The sequence below is a fragment of the Halichoerus grypus genome, chromosome 2 (assembly GCF_964656455.1).
Source record: "Halichoerus grypus chromosome 2, mHalGry1.hap1.1, whole genome shotgun sequence".
Taxonomy (NCBI): domain Eukaryota; kingdom Metazoa; phylum Chordata; class Mammalia; order Carnivora; family Phocidae; genus Halichoerus; species Halichoerus grypus.
Genome location: NC_135713.1, coordinates 47,529,869 through 47,550,475, shown reverse-complemented (window position 1 = coordinate 47,550,475; position 20,607 = coordinate 47,529,869). Strand labels below are relative to the sequence as shown.

Here is a 20,607-nt window from a genome sequence, read left to right as displayed (position 1 = left end):
CTTGGGAACACCACACGGCACTTCAGCTCTGTGCTTAAGGACCATTTTAAATAGCAAAATGACCAACAGAAAGTACCCAAGTGCAAACGTGGCACTAAATAGACCTCTAAAAGGATACTTGTTTACAGAATGAGAGCCGAAATGAGAAGGCAGAGCACCACCTTGTTCCACCTCAGCTGGGGCTGTGCGGGTAGGGCTCACAGTTTTCACCGCACCAGCCTGGGCATGCCATCGATGACTGGGAAAGGACTGATTTGGGAGTTACCAATAAATTTCAACCAGTAGGCAAATCTGCACATATAGAAGCTGTAAATAATGAGCATAACTGTATTTGTTTATGTGTTGGACTTTTTTTAGTAGCATGAGGGCTTCTTATGGGAAGGCTGGTGTCTATACTAGATATCTTCGCTTTCTCCAAACCCACTCTACTTTTGCGCCCTACTCTCTCCCCAGGGGACTTACCTTTGTGGACTGCCCTGCTACAGTTTCCTCATCCTCTGACTTCCAGTTGGGTTTGGCCAACAAGAGGCCTCAGCAGTTGATGGGGTAAGGGAAGAGAGTGGGGTCAATGGCTTCCTCTTTGTGATGTTGCCTTGGGCTTCCTTAACTAAAGGTCCTCTCCTTTCAAGGCAACCTTCTCCGAGTGACTGTCTGCTTTCACATTCAAATGAGCACTCCCCCCTCCCGTCTCTTCAGGCCTCCAGGTGGTAACTGCTCCTTGGCTGTTACTTTCCTCTGTACTACTTTCTGTGGCTCTCCTAAACCTGACCCACACTCTTTTAAATAATCCTTTCCCTTTCGTAAATAAGTCCTCCTTGAATTATCTTAATTTGAGTGTGAAGTGTTTGGTCTCTAACTGATAAGATATCTTATTCATCTTATACACCCCACACAGTGCCAGGAAATGTCAGGTGAATTGGTAACTACTATTTATGAAGTAAAGAAATGATCTCTAAAACTCCTTCTAACAGTTACTGTGTGATTCTGTGATCCCACAAGCCAGCTTGGAGACAGTCTCAAAGTCATTGAAGACACACGCAGACACACACAAATACACACTGCCCAAGTCTTGCTGAATGGATTATGTTCCATCTCTTCCTCAAGGTGGTGGACTTGTGTGTTGGAAGATTCCAGGGCGAGTAGGTAGGTCTGCAAGATAAATGCTCTGAGGAGCAGAGCTGCTCATCCAACTGCTTTAGGAGTTTCATATCCGGGTCATTTCCCAGTGGGAGTCGAGCCCAAAGGCGAGTCCCACAAAGGACTGTGCAGAAGCCACAGGCGTTCTCACTTGTGCCTAATGGTCCTCTGGTGCATGAACTGGCTCCTGCCATGGATGCGGGCCTGTGGTGAACTAAAAGGTACGGGGAGAGCTCAGCACACCCCAAATACAAGCCTGCCTTTATTCCACTGGGATTTTAAGAGGAAGGGGGACAGCTATTCATCGCTGTCCAACTGTGACTCAAGAACTCCGAATTACAATTTCTACATGGCACCCACACAGCAGATGACAGTGAATGAGTATGAACAATAATCTGGTACTCGGAACAAGGCAAAAAATCATCTTCACATTGGCTTCTTTTCCATCAGTGTTCCTGTCTCAAATCCACTCACTATGCTGCTGCACGATGCATTTTTTTTTAAAGATTTTATGTATTTATTTGACAGAGAGAGACACAGCGAGAGAGAGAGAGAACACAAGCAGGGGGAGTGGGAGAGGGAGGAGCAGGCTTCCCGCTGAGCAGGGAGCCTGATGCGGGGCTCAATCCCAGGACCCTGGGATCATGACCTGAGCTGAAGGCAGAGGCTCAACCAACTGAGCCACCCAGGCGCCCCAGGATGTATTTTTAAACACAGATTTGACCTCTCCTTGCTCGATAACGTCTTTTCTATCTATAGGTAGAGTTCCCACATTTCTTGTCTTTTAAAATATGCTCCTTGGGGTGCCTGGTTGGCTCAGTCGTTAAGCATCTGCCTTCCGCTCAGGTCATGATCCCAGGATCCTGGGATGGAGCCCCGCATTCCCCCCCCCCCCCCCCCCCCCCCCCCCCGCATTCCCTGCTCAGCGGGAAGCCTGCTTCTCCTTCTCCCTCTGCCCCTGCTTGTGTTCCCTCTCTCGCTGTCTCTCTCTGTCAAATAAATAAACAAAATCATTACAAAAATAAAATAAAATAAAATATGCTCCTTATCTAGGTTTACAACTTCTGTTTTCAATTTGCCTAACCCCTTCTATTATCCTTACCCTTGCCAACACCTCACACCCACCCCTACAACTTACACTCCAGCGAGGATAAACTGATAATAGCTTCCCCATACATTCTATTTCCTCTATCCCTCTACCTGGAAAGTATTTCTCTTATTTCTGCCCACTTACTTCCTAAAAACAAAACAAAAAACCCATAATTCATCTTCAAAACAGAGTCGGACATTATATCCTCTATGACGGTACTTCTCAAACTTTAATGTGCTGATGATCACCTGTGGATCTTGCGAAAATGCAGATTCCCATTCAGTGAATCTCAGGATGAAGTCAGAGAATTCAGATTTCTCATAAGCTGGTCATATTGCTGTTGATGGTCCGGGGACCACACTTTGAGTAGCAAGGTTCTAGAAAGTTTTTCCCCATGTCCCCCTTCCCCTGAGAGATTCCATCACTTTTTCTGAGCTCTTCTCCTCTTTGACTACATTTCTGTTCTTGCTCTAATTGCCAGATTATAATTTTACTTGTTTATATGTCTGCTTTTTTTTTTATGACTTACCTAGAGTTTCTAAAAAGTAAAGACTGCTTTTTTCATCTTTGTTTCCATAGCTCTCAGCAGAGTGTATCATAGGAACACGGGAAGCATTTGATGTTTACTTGTTGAACAAATGATGAATGATATATAGTCTTTACTTGTTTGTGGAACATGAAGCCATGTAATCATTTTTATTTAAGGAAAATTTTTGGTTGTTTGACATTTGGGCAAATATGGAACCCAGGTCATATATACTGCATTTATTAAAACATACAGCTTTATTTGCTAGATCCGTCCTTTAACTATGTGCGCTTTATAAATGGTTAGAGATATTTGTAACATTTTTATTGTGAATACTAGCAATTACTGTACAGTAATAAATATTCAATACATCCAAATATAAATAGTTCTCAAAAGGTACAAAATGCAAAATCTATAAAATGCACCTAGAACCAAAACTTTGCATAAGGGAATTCCCTGTGAACACATGGTACCATTTTCAAAATGTGAGAGGGGTAGAAAAAAACAGGCAGGAAGCTCATTTTGCAGGATAGGACACTGGGGAGTTAACATGTTCAGTTAAGGCCCAGGGAATCTGAGCTTGAACACAATAACACCATGCAAGGGGCAATTTTTGAAACCAGACCACAGAAATCAGTCAATTTTGATGTTTTCCTTCAGGCTGGATGTTCCAGAAATCATCTCTAATTAAGGGTTCCACAAGAGAATGTACAAAATGCCAGAAAGTAAATAGGGATGCTTTTGGATATGTTGAGTAAGATCATCTTCTGAATGATAGAGTTTTATCTTAAGGCAACCAGTTTCACAATAATTATAGTTACAAGTTATGCATCTGAATCTCCAGCTGGTCAAAATATCACAAGATTTAGAAAGAGTTAATTGTAACACCATCCAATAATCTCTCTGAAAGTTTTATCTGAACACTGTAGGAAAATGAAATCTCTCTTACATCAGGGAATACCCTTCTCCACAAAGTGCCCAAGAATACTGCAGCTGGCTCAAAGTCGAAATGATAATTAAAGGAAGCATTTATACACCTGCAGGCGGATCTTTCAAAACCGCTTTGAAGCTCACCTATAAATGGCTTCATGCAACATGACTCTGGAGGGGTGGGTGAATCAGAAGGGTAATTAACCGAGTAACTCCAAAGTCATTAACTCTAACAAAGGTGAGAAGACAGAAGAGAAAAAGAAGATCCTATTCCAAGTTGGAGGGCTACGTGCCAACCACAGTGGCCTATGCGGAAGAAACATCACTTGGTGGTTGACTTCTTTATTGGCTTTCTATGTCTTTCCCCCAGCTGTATTTATCTCCTCTGCAACCCCTTTCATCCTCAGTAGAAGGAAGTGCTGAATAGAAATAAGAAACGGCATTGACAGCAGACAGACGTGGGCTCTACATTTCCTAGCTCTGTCACTTTGGCAAGCTGTCTCGGCTTTTTAAAGCCTCAGTTCCATCATCTGTAAAATGGGAATAAGAATACATTCTCACGGGGGTGGTGTGAACTCAAGATGAAACGAAACTCTGCACATAAGGCCTGCTGCTCAGTACATATTCACTTTGCATATTTCAGCGCTCCATCAACAGTAGGCTGCCTTGTGCATCTTGGAAGCACCCCATTCAGTGCTTGACTCACTTTCCATCCAGATGGTTTGAGTGAGAACAGACCCCTCGCTCCTCTCCTAGACTTTGAGGAGACTTGAAGCCTCAGCCTTCACGTTGCAAATCTCTAGGGCCTAAACCAGTTTCCAGGTCTCTGCAGGCCACGCTGCCCAACACAATGCTGCCCTCTGCTGGTGAGGGTGGAAGAGTGCAGAGAGGGGACTAATCCCAGACGCCAGAAAAACTGATGGTGGAGTCCTCCGCCGGAGTCGGTGTCCAGAAGCAATCATCTTCTCCCCGGATGCCCGCGGAAGCAATCTGTGCGGAAGGGGAGGCACAGTCACCTGCCCGGCTTGGTACTGAAGGTGGGCCTTGGAGTGGTAACAACCTAAGGCCTTTCTCTGTACTAGTTGGCTCCCCACCATCTGATGCCCTCTTTCTGTCCAGACGCTAGATCCAACCATGGGATCAGAATTGTTCACCCCAGTCCGTCACGTCCCTTCAAGGAGGGAGGTGGCAGTGTGCTCGATGAATAAAACCTCCTAAAGCTGCTTCTCAGCCTATCTGGCCTCAGCTATGAGCGGCTGTCCCATCATCCTCTACGGTAGGAAGCTGCGGCTAACAGAATCCCAGCGGCTGCTTCCTCTTTCTGACCTTAATTAACTCACCAGTTCTTGAAAAAGAGTCCCACTCCTCCTTCCTCTTGCCCCACATCCTAGGATTCTGTGTTGCCGGGTCAAGTGAAAATCCCTCGACCATACACTTTAGATCCATGTTTGAAATAATGATAAAAATAATAATCCACAGCCCTACCATGTCTCTCCTTTTCTCTAAGAAGTGCAAGAAATGGTGCCTGAAAGCTGTCAGGTTGAGGTTTGCGGCCCGCACAAGATAAGAGGCTGCTGCTGGGGCCTCTGTCCCAGGTCAGGGGCTGAGCCGCCCACCTCTGTCAGGGTGCTGCCTCTGTGGTGGCTCAGGGACTGGCACCACAGGGCCAGCTGCCTCTGGGGAATTCTGGGCTGGTGGCAGCTTTTAATGCTCTATGAAGGGAGGATTTGCTTCCCCCTTTGAGGATCTGCAGCCCGTGGCCTGGTGCTGAGTCTCTGCTAAAGTCCCGATTCTGCAATTTCAGCCAGTTGACTCAAGAGTCTGCAGAAAGGTGGCCGGTCTTCTGGTTTCTAGAGAGGGAAGAAAAGGACTCTGTGAGTTCCTTTTACTTATGTGTCATAGTTAATTCCAAAGCCACCCAGAACTCAATAGCCCTCTGCTGATTTTTAAATATGCTTCCATATGTATTGTTCGAGGCCATTGAGTCTTAGTTGTTAATAGCAGGGATTCTGGGATCATATGGCCGGCTTTTGAATCTAAGCTTTTCCACTTATTAACTGTGTGACTTTGAGCAGGTTACTTAACTTGTTTCAACGTCAGTTTTGTTGTCTGTAAAATGGGGATAATAAGAGTATCTATCTCATAAGATGGTTGTGAGAATTAAATAAAATCATGTATTAAAAATACATCATAAAGGGGCGCCTGGGTGGCTCAGTCGGTTAAGCATCTGCCTTCGGCTCAGGTCATGATCCCGGGGTCCTGGATCGAGTGCAACATCGTGCTCCCTGCTCAGCGGGAAGCCTGTTTCTCCCTCTGCCTGCCACTCCCCGCTTGTGCTCGCTCTCTCTCTCTCTGACAAATAAATAAATAAAATCTTTTTAAAAAATACATCATAAAATAAGTGCTAAATAATATCAAAAAAGAAAATACTTAGGTATAAATCTCACAAAATATGTATAGGACCTACATTAGGAAAAATATAGAATTTTAAAGAAAGAAATCAGAGATGATCTAAATAAATGGAGACATTTCATATTCAAGGATGAGAAGACTTTATATTATTATTAAGATGTCATTTCTTCTCAACTGATCCATAGATTCAACACAGATCTATAGATTCAACACAATCACAATCAGAATCCCAGAAAGTTATTTTGTAGATATTGACAAACTGACTCTGAAGTTTACATGGAAAGGTGGAAGACTCAGAACCAACACAATGCTGAAGAAGAGCAAAGTTGGAGGACTGACACTGCCCAACTTCAAGACTCACTGTGAAGCTAGAGCAATGAAGGCAGTGTGGTATTGGTGAATGAATTAACAAAGAGATCAATGGAACAGAGTTGAGTGCCCAGAAATAGATTCTCACAAATACAGTCAACTGACCTTTGCAAAAGGAGTGAAAGTTATTCAGTGGAGAATGGGTAGTCTTTTCAACAACAGTGCTGGAACAACTGGATGTCCACATGCGGTATAATGACTCTAGACACAGACCTTATACCCTTCACAAAAACTAACTCAGAATGGATCAGAGACCCAAATGTAAAATGCAAAACTTAGAAAACTTCTAGAAGATAATATAGAAGAAAATTACTGGGTTCAGTAATAGGTTTTTAGATACAACACCAAAAGCCTGATTGATAAAAGAAAAAACTGATGTTGAGCTTTGTTAAAATTTAAAATGTCTGCTCTGTAAAAGATACTGTTAAGAGACAGAAAAGACAAACCATAGTCTGGGAGAAAATATTTTCAAAACACATATCTGATAAAGGACTTATATCCAAAGTATACAAAGACCTCTTCAAACTCAAAAGCAAGAAAACAAATAATCCAATCAAAAAATGGGCAAAAAATCTCAACAGACACCTCATTAAAGAAGATACACAAATGGCAAATAAACATTTGAAAAGATGTTCCACATCATATGTCATTAGGGAACTGCAAATGAAAACAATGAGTTACCAATATACACCTATTAGAATGGTTAAAATACAAAACATTTGATAACATTAAATGCTTGTGAGGATGTGGAACAACAGGAATTCTCATTGCTGGTGGGAAATGAAAATGGTACAGCCACCTTTAGAAGAGAGTGTGACAGTTTCTTACAAAGCTAATGTATTGTTATCATATGATCCAGCAATCATTCTCCCAGTTGAGCTGAAAATTTATGTTCATACAAAAACCTACACACAGATATTTATAGTAGCTTTGTTCACAATTGCCCAAAACTGCAAGTGATCAAGATGTCCCTCTGTAGGTGAATGAATAGCCAAACTGTGGTACATCCATACAATGGAATACTATTCAGTGATAAAAAGAAATGAGCTATCAAGCCATGAAAGGACATGGAAGAATCTTTTTTTTTTTTTTTAAGATTTTATTTATTTATTTATTAGAGAGAGAGAGAGAGAGAAACAGCATGAGAGGGGAGGGGGTCAGAGGGAGAAGCAGGCTCCCCTTGATCCCAGGACTCCAGGATCATGACCTGAGCCAAAGGCAGTCGCTTAACCAACTGAGCCACCCAGGTGCCCAGGACATGGAAGAATCTTAAATGCATAATTAAACGCATAGTTCTAAGTGAAAGAACCCAATCTGAAAAGGCTATGTACCATATGATTCCAACTATATAACACTCTGGGAAAGGTAAAACTTGAACAATAAGAAGATCAATGGTTGCCAGGGTTCTGGGGAGAAGGAGGGAATTGTAAATAAGTGAAACAGTGGATTTTAGGGCAGTGAAACTATTCTGTATAATGCTATAATGGTATCTCACCCTCTCTTCCTCTCTAACAGTGTGTTGTTGGCTTGTGACATTCTTTTGCAGATCAAATAATATTTAAGGTCGCTGCCAGCTCTTTTAGGGATGGGCAAACTCTTTCATTAGTAGACACTCAAAGCCACTTGCTTGCTAATCTACTTTAGTTACACCTGCTTCCTCATCCTCTAAGAGGGTTTCTTTCTCTACGGAAGGGAACAGACCCTAAAGTTATAGATTACAATGTAAGGGGAAACCACTTCCTTTACTGACCTCTTTCCAGCAATAATTCATGATCTGGTAGATATTCACAGAGGCCAGCCGGGGCTTGTATAAGCGAAATCCAGTAGTGATGTCTTCTACCACTTCTGAGTTGCTTCGGTTTTCATATGGGATTTTGCCTTCACTGAAGACTTCCCACATCAGCACACCTACAAGAAATGGTGAGTGTAGCACAGCGAATGAATAACAAACAAACAAATAAGCCTACATCAAGAAATTGCAGATTCCTTGACATTCAGATTCAAGTCCCTACCTTCAGGGAGGACAATACCAAACCACCCGAGGCTTCTTAGGCCTGTACTATTTTTTTTTTTTTTTTTTAAAGAAAGAGCTTTCCTTTATTTATTTATTTATTTTTTAAAGATTTTATTTATTTATTTGACAGAGAGAGAGACAGCGAGAGAGGGAACACAAGCAGGGGGAATGGGAAAGGGAGAAGCAGGCTTCCCGCCGAGCCGGGAGCCCGATGTGGGACTCGATCCCGGGACTCCAGGATCATGACCTGAGCCGAAGGCAGTCGCTCAACCAACTGAGCCACCCAGGCGCCCCAGGCCTGTACTATTTCTAAAGAAAAGAGATTTCCCAATCTTCCTAGTGGTGAGGAACTTTCAACTTCAGCCCTTTTTTGTATCTAACTCAAATGTTACTACTAAAAGTTGCAGGGGATGTAAACTCAAATGTCTACACATCATGTAAATGGATGGAGTGGATGAGATGTGCCCTAATGGAGACTAGGGGGACTGTGGAGAACTGGGGGTCAAGTTCTGTCTTCAGAGAATAGCTGTGATTTAGCTCCAGCCACCATAGGGCGCATGGGGATGAGGGTTTGGGATCGCCACATTTTCTGATTTTTAAAAAAGAAGTCATAAATTGAGAGTTTAGAAATAGAAACTCAATTTGATCTTTAAAAATACTGTGTAGACAGAGCAAAACACATCTCCGGGTTGTCTATTTTTGACCTGTGATTTAATCCCCTTTCCTCTTCTGTCTTTAGCAGAAATGTCACACCCAATTTTATTATGTACTAATATATTCATAGGATGTCAAAGTGGGAAGAGAGCTTGCAGCTCACCTATTTCAGTGGTTTTCAAAGCATATTTCAAGGAGTCTTAGGGCAGGGTTTTCCAAAGTACGATTCCCAAAACAACTGAATAAAAATCACCTCAGAAGTTTGTTCAAATGGCAGATCCTGGGCCCTGGCCCAGACCTCTGGATCAGGATTTCTAAGGGATCCTCACAGGTGCCTCTGCAGTTTTAGAAATTTGGAACCTGCCTGTAAATAAGACTGTTTAGCTCCCCAAGTTGCCAGAATTTCTTTAGAAATTGAGATTTCTTTGGAAGTGAGATTTCTTTGGAAAACTGAGGCCTGCTGCCCAAAACTCTATTTGAAAACATTTGCTTTCATGCAAACCTTGTAACGCATTGATTGGAAACTGAGTAAGGCCCAAAGAGCTTGCTTGACTTGCTTAAAATAGCACAGTTAATTAGGGCAAAAACCTTAAAATGCATGACAAAGTTCAATGGCCTCGAGGCAGGCATCAAGCTCTTAGTCCATCCAGGTTTCTGTTTCTCAGGCTTGCCACTCATGTTATCTCGCCCTCTCTACCCTGCTTCCATTAGTCAGTCTCATTTTCGGACACTTCAGGGGGCATATCCTAGGAAGGGATGGACTGTAGCTCAACCCCCTAATTTTATGATGCAACCGAAAATTCCCAAGCTGACAGCCTTTGGCAGAATAAGCCTCATGCAGAGTTGGCAGGTGAATGTGACAAAGTGGCCATGGGTGCAAACATCTCTGTATGGGACACCGGGCTTGGTGCGGTGTGACCGGCTGCATCACCCATAGAGAGTGGCCACATGTCAGCCATACCTTTCCTCATTATATACAGACTTAGGGGAAAATAGAATCTTCTGAGATTGCTCTGGTGCAGTTTTATTTCTTCCAAGTTCATTCGATAACTTAAATTTGAATAACAAAATCTTAGCTGGGTCTGTCAAATAGGGAAGCTGTTTTAAGGAACGGTTCAGAAGAACTAGAAATTTACAAACCACTCGGTTATAGAAGTTGGCTCTTCTAAAATACTGGGGGAAACTTCAGAACTAGTTCTCTGAAGAGATTTAATTAGCTTTTCCCTGGTTTCTACTCTTGAGTCAATACATTTGGCAAAATCAAACTCCAACTCATTCCTTTCCAAAGTATAACCCTTCTTATAGTCCAAATCAAAGAGGTTGTTTGGCATGTCTTTGTGTATAGTTTAGCACACACAAACTATGGCTTAGGAGGATATGACAAATCCAGCAAGAATGGCTAGTACTTTCTGCCACACCAACATCATTCATTCTGCCTTTCATTCATGCCCATTTGCGCTCATCAGAAAGTCTAATTCCTTATCATGGACTGCCAACTTCATTGTCTAATGTTCTCTCACCAAGACAGTACCCCTCTTTTCTTTGGACACACCAAATTTTTATACTTGCTGGTTTTTTGGTCAGAGACACCAAATCTTCCCTGGATCCTCAAGTGGGGATGACTCTCTCATCATTCAGATCAAGGGTCACCTCCTTGGAGAGGCCTCCCAGACCATGCTATTTAAAACGGACTCTCGGGCGCCTGGGTGGCTCAGTTGGTTAAGCGACTGCCTTCGGCTCAGGTCATGATCCTGGAGTCCCTGGATCGAGTCCCGCATCGGGCTCCCTGCTCAGCAAGGTGCCTGCTTCTCCCTCTGACCCTCCCCCCTCTCATGTGCTCTCTCTCTCTCATTCTCTCTGTCTCAAATAAATAAATAAAATCTTAAAAAATAAATAAATAAATAAAACGGACTCTCCATCCCAGTCACTTTCTATTCCATTAACTGTTTTGTTTTATTCATAGCACTTACTTATCACTATGTGACTTTGTCTTATGTACATATCTATTAGCTTGTTTATGTGATTGTTATGTGTCTCCCCCTAAAATTTGGCTCCAAGAGAATAGGAGTCTTTTCTATCCTATGCACCCCTGCATTGTAAGCACCTAGATTAACCCTGGCTTATAGTAGAGGCTTGATAAATTGTTGCTGAATAAATGAGTAAAATATTTATTAAGGGGTACGTGCGGGAAAATACTGTTGAACAAAATATGTTTTCAAAGATCTCCAAGAACAAATGCAAAAATGAGGACCTCTTCATAGTTTTCAGAGCCATTATCACACACAGACTATCAGTGGGATGCCCTCACCACCCAGTCCTGGGCAAGTAGAGTTGCCTGGATTTGACAAATAAAACAGCTGCCTGGCAGTCCTTGATCATGTGGGTGTGGGGCCAGGATGACACTCACCAAATGACCACACATCTGACTTGCTGCTATAGCGGCTGAAGGAGAAGACTTCCGGGGATGCCCACTTCACCGGGAACTTGGTGCCTGTGGAACTGGTGTATTGATCATCAAGGACGAACCTGGGTAGAGAGTGGAGAAAGAATGTCTGAACGTTCTGGGGGCCTGAATCCCATTCCTGAGACTTTCCTGGCGCCACATGCCCATATTACCTTGTCATCCCAAAGTCGGACACCTTGATGACTTGGTTCTCTCCCACTAAACAGTTTCTGGCAGCCTGGAGTGGAGACAGGCAAACAAAAGGGAAAGGAAAACTGGTGGTGGATAATCAGTATAAGGAGTCTCCTATAATCTCAGTTTTTTGGGTTTCTATGTGCCGCTGTACAAGGGCTTTACAGATGTTAATTAAGCTTCACTAGTGTCCAGAAGTGAGCTCAAAAGTCAAATGTGTGATCCTTTATCAGGATGAGTAAGTTTGGTCTTTTAGCTTCATTCCTGAGATCCTAATTAGAAGAGAAATCTGTGGTGTTGTCTAACCAACGAAGTGCTCTAATGCGACTTGATGCAATAGGAAGTGTTAACATTAGGGATGATATGAAGAGACTGTCACCCATTTGACTAAAATAAGAATGTTTTGAGATTACTAATCCTCTTAAGACTATTCCTCAATAGGAAGAGTACCTAGTCCCTAATTAGTATCACAAAATTGTGCACTGGAAGAGCCCTTAGTGATAAAAGACCCCACTCTTTTTTCACATTTGAAATGTGCCTTCAAATCCCAAGGGGGATATGTTAAAATGAATATCCTGAGCTCTGACCTCCAGAGATTCTGAGGATGGTTTTAGCATCACTCCAATGTGATTGTGGTAAATCCTTGGATAACAGTTTGAGAAAAACTGTGCTTGTCCATTTCCCTCACTTTACCAAGAGGAAACCGAGGCACAGAGAGGTTAAAGAGAGGCCATAAGCTTCATTTTGGAAAAATGTAAACTCAAACTCAGAGGGTACAAGTCAGAAACAAGGCTGGGATTAGAGCCCAGATCTGAGTCCTACTAGGACATCGCCTAGTGGGTGGAAGAAGAAAGAATTTGAGAGTGGAAGGGAGATGGTCTGTGACTTGTTATTTATCAACGTATTCCCAGTCTGGGTAGCTCCACATTTCAGTGGGACATAGCCCTTCATCCCAGACCTACAGATGTTGGCCCTGCATCCTCTTACCAGGTCTCTGTGGATGACACACGCCTCCTCCAGGTACGCCATGCCCTCACACACGTCCAGGCACATGCCCAGCAGGGTTTCTGCAGCAAAGAGTCCCCGCTGGCTGCGCAGGTAATCCGACAGGCAGCCGTGCTCCATGAACTCGAACACCAGGCAGATGGGAGCCTGCTCTAGGCACACCCCATACAGCTGGACCAGTTTGGGGTGAGAGAGTTTCCTGGAGGAAAAAGGCAAGGGATGAGATGGTCTAAATTCAGTCTCCCAAAAATGCACTCCCTCTCCAAAACAAAAACAACCTGAAGGATGGTGAGAAGTCAGATGGTATGTGCGAGGATGAATGGAGGCCGGTGTGGCTGGTGCATTGTGGACCAGAGGAGAGATGGGGAGGGGATGAGACTGGGGAGCAGACAGGGCAAGACCATGACAGGCCTTGTAGACCATGGTGAGGAGTTTGATTTTATTCTCCATGCCACTGGAAACCATCACTAGATTTGAGGAGCAAGGTGGCGAACACAGCATCAAAATGGTATGTAAAGAACAGCACAGAACATCCTCCCCAAGACATCTTGGCATACTCTTGTTTTGGCTACTCACATCATGACTTCAGCCTCCTCTATGAAGTCCTCTTCTGACATAGCCCCTTCTTGAATGGTTTTGATGGCCACCTTGTCCTTGTTGAGCCAGTAGCCAAGATGCACCAACCCAAACTGCCCACTGCCAATCTCCTGCACAAAAGTGAGCTCTGAGGGATCAATCACCCATTTCCCTGGAAAAGAGAGAGAGGGTCTTCCAGGGGTGGCAAGCAGTAGATATGAGGTATAGGGCTACAAGGAGACTATATATAGCCCTAGATAGCTTGTTACTTTATTGTTAATATAACCCAAAGATGGCAAATAGTATAAGCTTTAGGTAAATAGGTAAAATTATTATCTTCCCCCCAAATAATAACATAGTATATGCATTTAAAACCATGAAAAATGTATGTGGGGGGAGATTATATGGAAGGAGGAAGGAAAGTGGCATTAATCAAGATATCAAAGAAAATAAATGAAATGGTTCTTGTAATGTCTCAACTATTTTCTATTCCTGATTGAAAATATTTTATTGCCATTTTTCACACAGAGCAAATTTCACTTGAGCTGATCATTCATTCATTCATTCATTTATCCACCAAGTGCCTCCACAGCACTCTGTTTGGCCATAGCAGGGGTTGGGAGTAAGGATCCCAAGGGGTCTGGTAACAGAGGTACCTGCCAGCACAGTCTGGTACCTGGTAGGCTCTCAAAACACGTACAGTAAATGAATAAAAGGAATCTGATTCTCAATTTTTACATTGACAAGATGAGCGGGTTCATAAAATAATCTCTGAGATCCCATCCAGCATGGATATGTTAAGATTCTATAGTTATTAGAATTACCCTAGTCTTACAAGGAGGCTAAAGAGGCATTACCCTTTCCTGGCACTTGGCCCTAGTACCATAAACAGCTCAATTTCTACCTCTTTGAGTCAACAGAAAATAGTGTTGAGTTCCTGTTGTGTAACAGATATGGTGCTAGTTAGGGATGGAGGGCCCATGGCAGTGTTTCTCAAAGTATGACTCTCTAATCACCTGTGTCAAAATCACCTAGAGCATTTGTTTAAAATGCAGACTCCAGGATTCCATTATCAGGGACTGTGTTTTGGTAAGTGTTAGGTAGTGTCCAGGAGCCAACATTCTTTTTCTTTTCTTTTTAAGATTTATTTATTTTGGGGGGGGAGGGGGTGGGGCAGTGGAGAGACAGTCTTAAGTAGACTCTGCGCTGAGCACAGAGCCTGATGTGGGGCTTGATCTCACAATCCTGAGATCATAACCTGAGCTGAAATCAAGAGTTGGACGCTTAACTGACGGTGTCACCCAGGTGCCCCCAGGAGCCAACACTATTACTAAGCATCCCAGATGACTTAGATATACTCTGGAGTCTGAGAACCACCCATCTAGGAGACACAAAATGAAAATTACTCCAGCCTTCTCCTCGACCAGCACAGTTTAAACCAGGGGATGGAAACTCAAATGCCTTTATGTTCCAGGCAGATAATAAAAAATGAGGGTGGCAGTTCCAAAGGATAATAGGGAGTAACAGGGCTTACGGCACTGGAGATGCAAACTTCGCCTAAAGGCACTGAAAAAAAATTAACACCATGTTATGCAGACAAACACTTCTGAATGCTTCCAGCTTCCAGCCCTTGGAATGGAGCATATCCAGCAAACTAGATGATACAGAAGTTCTAGAAGATAGGTGGGAATATGGTCCTAAGGCCTTATTTTCTAATATTATTTTCCAATAGCATTTAGTAGAGTGCTGTGTACAGAGTAGGTATTCAATAAACATTTCATTGAAGAACTCTTAAGTAAAACCAATGGACACTGATTTGACATGGATAAATGTGCTCATATATACATCTCTCTTACACACTTTGTAAATATTCCTTTGTGCACATCATCTCCAGATATATGGTGGACCTGTTGTAATGGTTATTTTAAGTCTGAGGAAGAATTAGGTCCATGGGAAGTCCATTCAGAATTTGCCCCAGACCTTTAGGGATGTGCAAATACAAAACATTGCTGACTGCACTGCTCACCATATCTCAGTCCTGCTGTGACCGGGGCTTTCTGCCTCCAGGAACAAACTGGATACCGGAGTCTAGTGACCAGACCTGGGTTGATTAAAAAGTGAAAGGCAGTAGTTATTGCTTTACTGTAGCAACTGTTCAAGCTACATCACCAGCAAAAATATAATCCAATGCAAAAGCTATTTTTATTCTGGAAAACAAATCCCAAAGCCCAGTCACTGATATTACACCCCCTCCAACAAGAGTGATAAATACAGATGGGCAGGTGGTGAAATCCCATGAGTCTAAAAACAGAATTTGCTAATGGGAAATATGTAATATGATCAAATATTTGGCATCCTTTTCTATTTGGAGATTTAGTTATTATTTATGGTCAGCTTGTCTGGGATGAAGAAACCCGGTGTGGTGGTTGTCATTTTTCTCCAAGTTCCCCTGCGAGGGTTCCCCTCTGGCCTCGTCCTTTAGATCTCACCTCCTCCATTATGTTGGTGATAATTGATGAGAAGAGGGATGGAGTCAAACACATACTTCTCAGCCACATAGTATCGCTTGGGGTTGTCATTTGTTTCTTTGATGTGATAGTGCTTTATACAGGGGTTGTTCTCACTGAAACAAATGAAACATACATGCAGTGATTATTAACAAGCAATATTTAGACACAAAAATGTCTACTGGTATCAGATTCCTATTAGCTTTGTTTTTTTACCCTCTCAGAAGGATGGCAGGTATATTTCAACTCGTGTGTCAGTCTTGACAGGGTGGCCCTGGGGGCTGAAGTAAGAAGGACTCTGAGGCTGCATTTAGACCCAATTAGAATCAGTGCCATGATGGGTTGGTGATGCTTCTTCTATGGCCATGAAGTGGGGAATGGTCTTGTGTGTGCTCCATGCTTGCCTCCTCTGCTTGTGGATTTCACTAACTGTCAGCAGACGGTAAGGGAGCACTCTGGACCCTTAGTACTACGTGACTTTGCAGAGCAAAGAGTTAACATAGCAGCTCTGAATGCTCTCTTTAGAAAGGCCTGCTTGCAAGGCTGGCCCATGGCTGGCATCTGAGAATTTGGATTTTGGGAGGGCTCTCACCATTCTCTAACTGATAAGGATGGCTCCCTGTTCCTAAATTGTTTGTATAGCATTGTGGTTTATGTTCAATGCCTGCTTTTCTTCTGGGACTCTGGAATTTTGCTATATGCTAGGCAGAGGATGCCTAGGTGACCAGCCCCCAATGAGAACCTTAGGCACTGAGTCTCTCATGAGCTTCCCTGGTAGACACCATTTTACCCCTGTTGTCAAAGCTTGTTGCTGGAGGAATTAAGCACGTCCTGTGTGACTCCCCTGGGAGGGGACTCTTGGAAGCTCCATGTTTGGCTTCCTCTGGATTTTGCACCATGTGTTTTTTCCCTTTGATGTTTTTGCTTTGTACTCTTACACTACAATAAATCTTAACCTTGAGTGTGACTGACTATATGCTGAGTCCTGTGAGTCTTCATAGTGGATCACTGAACCTGGAGGTGGTCTTGAACACCCTCAGCATAAACTTTATTTCTCATTCCTTCTCCATAATATCTTATGGAGCTGCAGGTCACTGTCCTCACTGTCCCCAGCCGTGGAAGAGGCACGGCCCCTCTGTGATGCGCATCTTCTTTCCCATCCCTGGGCAGCACCCTTCTTCTCCATCACCCGTCTAGACCCTGCTCTTGCTCTGAGTCTTGCTCATGTCCTCATTCACCAAGAAGTGTTCCCTGAGGACACCTTCATCATTCTTTTTCTCTTTTCTCTTAATTCTTACTGGAACTTGCTCATTGCCAAACTGCTTTGTTCTTACTTATTTTTTAATTAGAAGAGAATCTGAGACCCAGATAGGTTCTTAGACATTTGTTTTACTGAGCAGGAAACTGAGGTACAGAGAGGGGCAGACAAGCAGGGTCTTGCAGTCAGCCAGCTGGAGCATGATAGTGGCTTGACCACTTGAGCTCTATTGCCTCAGGGAGGTGCCATCAGCTCTTTGAGCCTTGTCTTCTCCTATGTGGAAGGAGCATAGTAACTCCTGCCTTCAGAGCTTGTGAGGATCAGAAACAGTCTGTAACATTCTGGCACATGGTAAGGACTCAGTAAATGGTAGGTAGCTTTATTAGCCGAGCCAGAACTAAAACGTCTATCTTCGCACTTTCGGTTGAAAGTATCTTTTCTGTTAGCTGTGGGTTAAATTATAAATCATCAACTGCAGCTCAAGTATTTTCTTTCTTTAGAGCTCTGCACTCGGGGGTGCTAACTTAGATGAGAACCTGGCGTCTGGACCCAGCTCTGTTACTTTCCAGCGAAATGACTTCAGTTATGTCCTTCATCTTCCTGGCCTTGGTTTTCTCAGAGGGATCAGGGAAAGCACACCATTTCTAGCAACCCCTCTGCCTCTTGCACCGTCTGAGGTTGCTGTGTGTCTCTCCCCACTTCGCTGAGCTGACTTAGCACCATACCTTACGATGGCTTTGGTGAAAACAGACACAGTGTATGTTCCCGGGGTCCTGGAATCTCGTACCATGAAGGCTCCTTCTTTGCCCTGGAATGGTTAGAAAACACAGAGGGTTAGTGATCCCAGGAAACCAGCCTCATGCCTCCAGCTCCACTTGCTTGTCTGCAAAAGGAGGAGAGACAATAGGCCAGCTTTGACAGAGCAGACGTTCCACAATAATGGCTACCATTTCATTTGTTCATTCAACAGATATTTCCCGATGTCCTACCATAGATCAGAGACTTCTGGTGATGACGCGTAAGCAGGGAATAAAGACAGATAAATATAAGCTCTGCCCTTTTGGGGGTCCCCATGTACAAGGCTCCTTACAGATGTTATCCAACCCTCACTACAACATGGCAATCTAGATTTGATATCCTCAGTTTACTGACGAGGATGCTGAGTGCCACAGAGCTGAAGTGACTGTCTCACAATCCACAATTAGTAAGTGGCAGACCTGGGCTTTGAACCTTGAATGTGGCATGAGAGCAAAGCCCATGTTCCTTCCACTGCTCCATGATACCTCCTCTCAACACATGTTAGAAGCCAGTTCTCCATTCCCCTCCAAGGGCACAAAGCTTTCTGATCTTGAAGCTTCATCAGTTCCTTAATGGGAATGTATGTATTAGGCCCTTTCTAGAGTGCTGATTTTGCTGTGGGCAAAAGGAGAAAAAAATAACAAACAAACATGAAGTTCCTGGTCTCATGAGGGAAGTGGAAAGAAGGGAAAGCCCCAAGAATGTACTTGGGGCACACCCTTCCCTCAACAGTTTTGCCAGCGCTGATGGAAAAAGTACAAGCAAATGCATATGCCAATGTATTCACTCCTCGTGGGAACTTTAAAATCTGGACTCTGTTTTGAGTACTTCATGTCTAGCACTCTGTTCCTACCCAACTGTAAATCTGTGCTGGTAATATTTTCAAAACCTATTATTTACTTAACTTCAACATGGTGAGGGCTACAAGTGAAGGCCAGCGAAACACATGAGCCTCATGTGTGAGCCACACATACTGGTAGCGTATGGAGCAAAGGGTATACAGTTTGGAACGATGCGAGCCCCTCCATCTCCCAACCCCCAAAGTGGGTTGTCTACACACAGTGAAAACAATACACACGGATGACCATGCTAATTGTTTGACTCCTAGAATCCCAGGATGTTTAGCAGCATCCCTGGCCTCTGTCAGCTGGATGTGAGACCCTGTCAAGTGTTCGCTGGGGAGAAAAAATCACCCCAGTTGAGAACTATGGATCTGGCCTAACTCCCTATAACCCCGTGTCCCACACTTTGTTGATTATCACGATCACCTGAAGAAACTGAAGCACAGAACAAGACAAAACAAAAAAACCCAAACCAACAAACAGTTAACCGTGCTTCACCCCTTACCTGTACACTTAGAATCTGTAGGACTGGCACCCTGGTTCCCGAGCTTTTTAGAAGCTTGCCATGTGATTCTTATAGACATCCAGGTTTGGTCTCCATTGACTCAACTGAACATGTAGCTCTTACTTATAATTGTCCTGACTAGTAGTCTCTCTCTCTCAAAACAGCATTACATGTTAGAAAACTCACCCAGATATATAACCTGCTACCTCTAACTTGGCCCTAAACCTGCAGGGGTGTATATGTTGGGAGCAGGGGGCGGGGGGTGGCTGGGGACAACTGGCCCTTATATCATTGTGCATTCTTGTCAAACCTATAATTTACCACATAAATGTGAAACACCCCAAACTCTTCTTACCTCTTCTGGGACTTCAAGGATCTATTTTGAAAATCGGAGGGGGATGGAAGGTGGGGGAATTGCATGAAGGTGGACAAAAGGTATAAATTTCCAGTTATAAGGTAAGTAAGACCTGGGAAGTAAGGTCCAGCCTGATGACAATAATTAACAGTATTGTGTTTTCTATTTGAAAGTTGCTAAGAGAGTAGATCTTAGACATTCTCATCACAGGAGAAAACAATCTGTAACTATGTGTAGTGATGGATATTAATAAAACTTACTGTATTAATCATTTTGCAATATATATATCAATATACATATTATAATATATATAATTATTATTACAAATTATTACAATTGTACACATTAAACTTATAAAATGTGATATGTCAGTTATATCACAATAAAACTGGGGCAAGAAAAGAAATTGAAGCTGAGACATGAATCTTCAGGCCCCTATTGCTTAGACATGCTCTTCCTACCCCAAGGCTGTGAGTTTGGGCTGCTCGGGCTGCTGCCTGAAAACAGGGGAAGAATTGAGGGAAATGTAGAAAGGTACCATGTTTCTTTTTCTAAGATATCCTCAAACAGTCCTAGTATTCTTGGTTCACATAGAATTTATTTTAGTAATATTTTTTAAAGATTTTATTTATTTATTTGACAGAGAGAGACACAGCGAGAGAGGGAACACAAGCAGGGGGAGTGGGAGAGGGAGAAGCAGGCTCCCTGCCGAGCAGGGAGCCCGACGCGGGGTTCAATCCCAGGACACTGGGATCATGACCTGAGCCGAAGGCAGACGCTTAACTGACTGAGCCATCCAGGCGCCCCTATTTTAGTAATTTTTATTTCATGATTTTCTTTTAAATTTAAGAAATCCTTTATAATCTTTCTTGAGCAGTATATGATCTTGAGCCTATAGTTAGCATCCCACATTACCCACAATGTGTTCTGTGCAGAATCTTGGACATGGTGAGGACAGAAGAGTGCTAAACAGAGTCTTATTTTCCTTTTCTCA

General features: G+C 43.2%; 1 protein-coding gene across 1 annotated transcript in view; it reads right to left on the bottom strand.

Annotated features, from left to right (window-relative positions):
• Positions 1-2,991: 2,991 nt before the first annotated feature.
• Positions 2,992-20,607, bottom strand: part of ITK (IL2 inducible T cell kinase) — a 63,032-nt gene continuing 45,416 nt past the window's right edge. The window contains exons 9-17 of the mRNA XM_036096226.2: positions 17,839-17,921; positions 15,838-15,971; positions 15,375-15,449; positions 13,349-13,520; positions 12,755-12,971; positions 11,749-11,813; positions 11,540-11,658; positions 8,215-8,372; positions 2,992-5,533 (exon numbers count right to left, since the gene is read on the bottom strand). Coding sequence (XP_035952119.1) covers positions 5,462-5,533; positions 8,215-8,372; positions 11,540-11,658; positions 11,749-11,813; positions 12,755-12,971; positions 13,349-13,520; positions 15,375-15,449; positions 15,838-15,971; positions 17,839-17,921 — 1,095 coding nt within the window. The 3' untranslated portion in view covers positions 2,992-5,461. The remainder of the gene's footprint in view (positions 5,534-8,214; positions 8,373-11,539; positions 11,659-11,748; positions 11,814-12,754; positions 12,972-13,348; positions 13,521-15,374; positions 15,450-15,837; positions 15,972-17,838; positions 17,922-20,607) is intronic.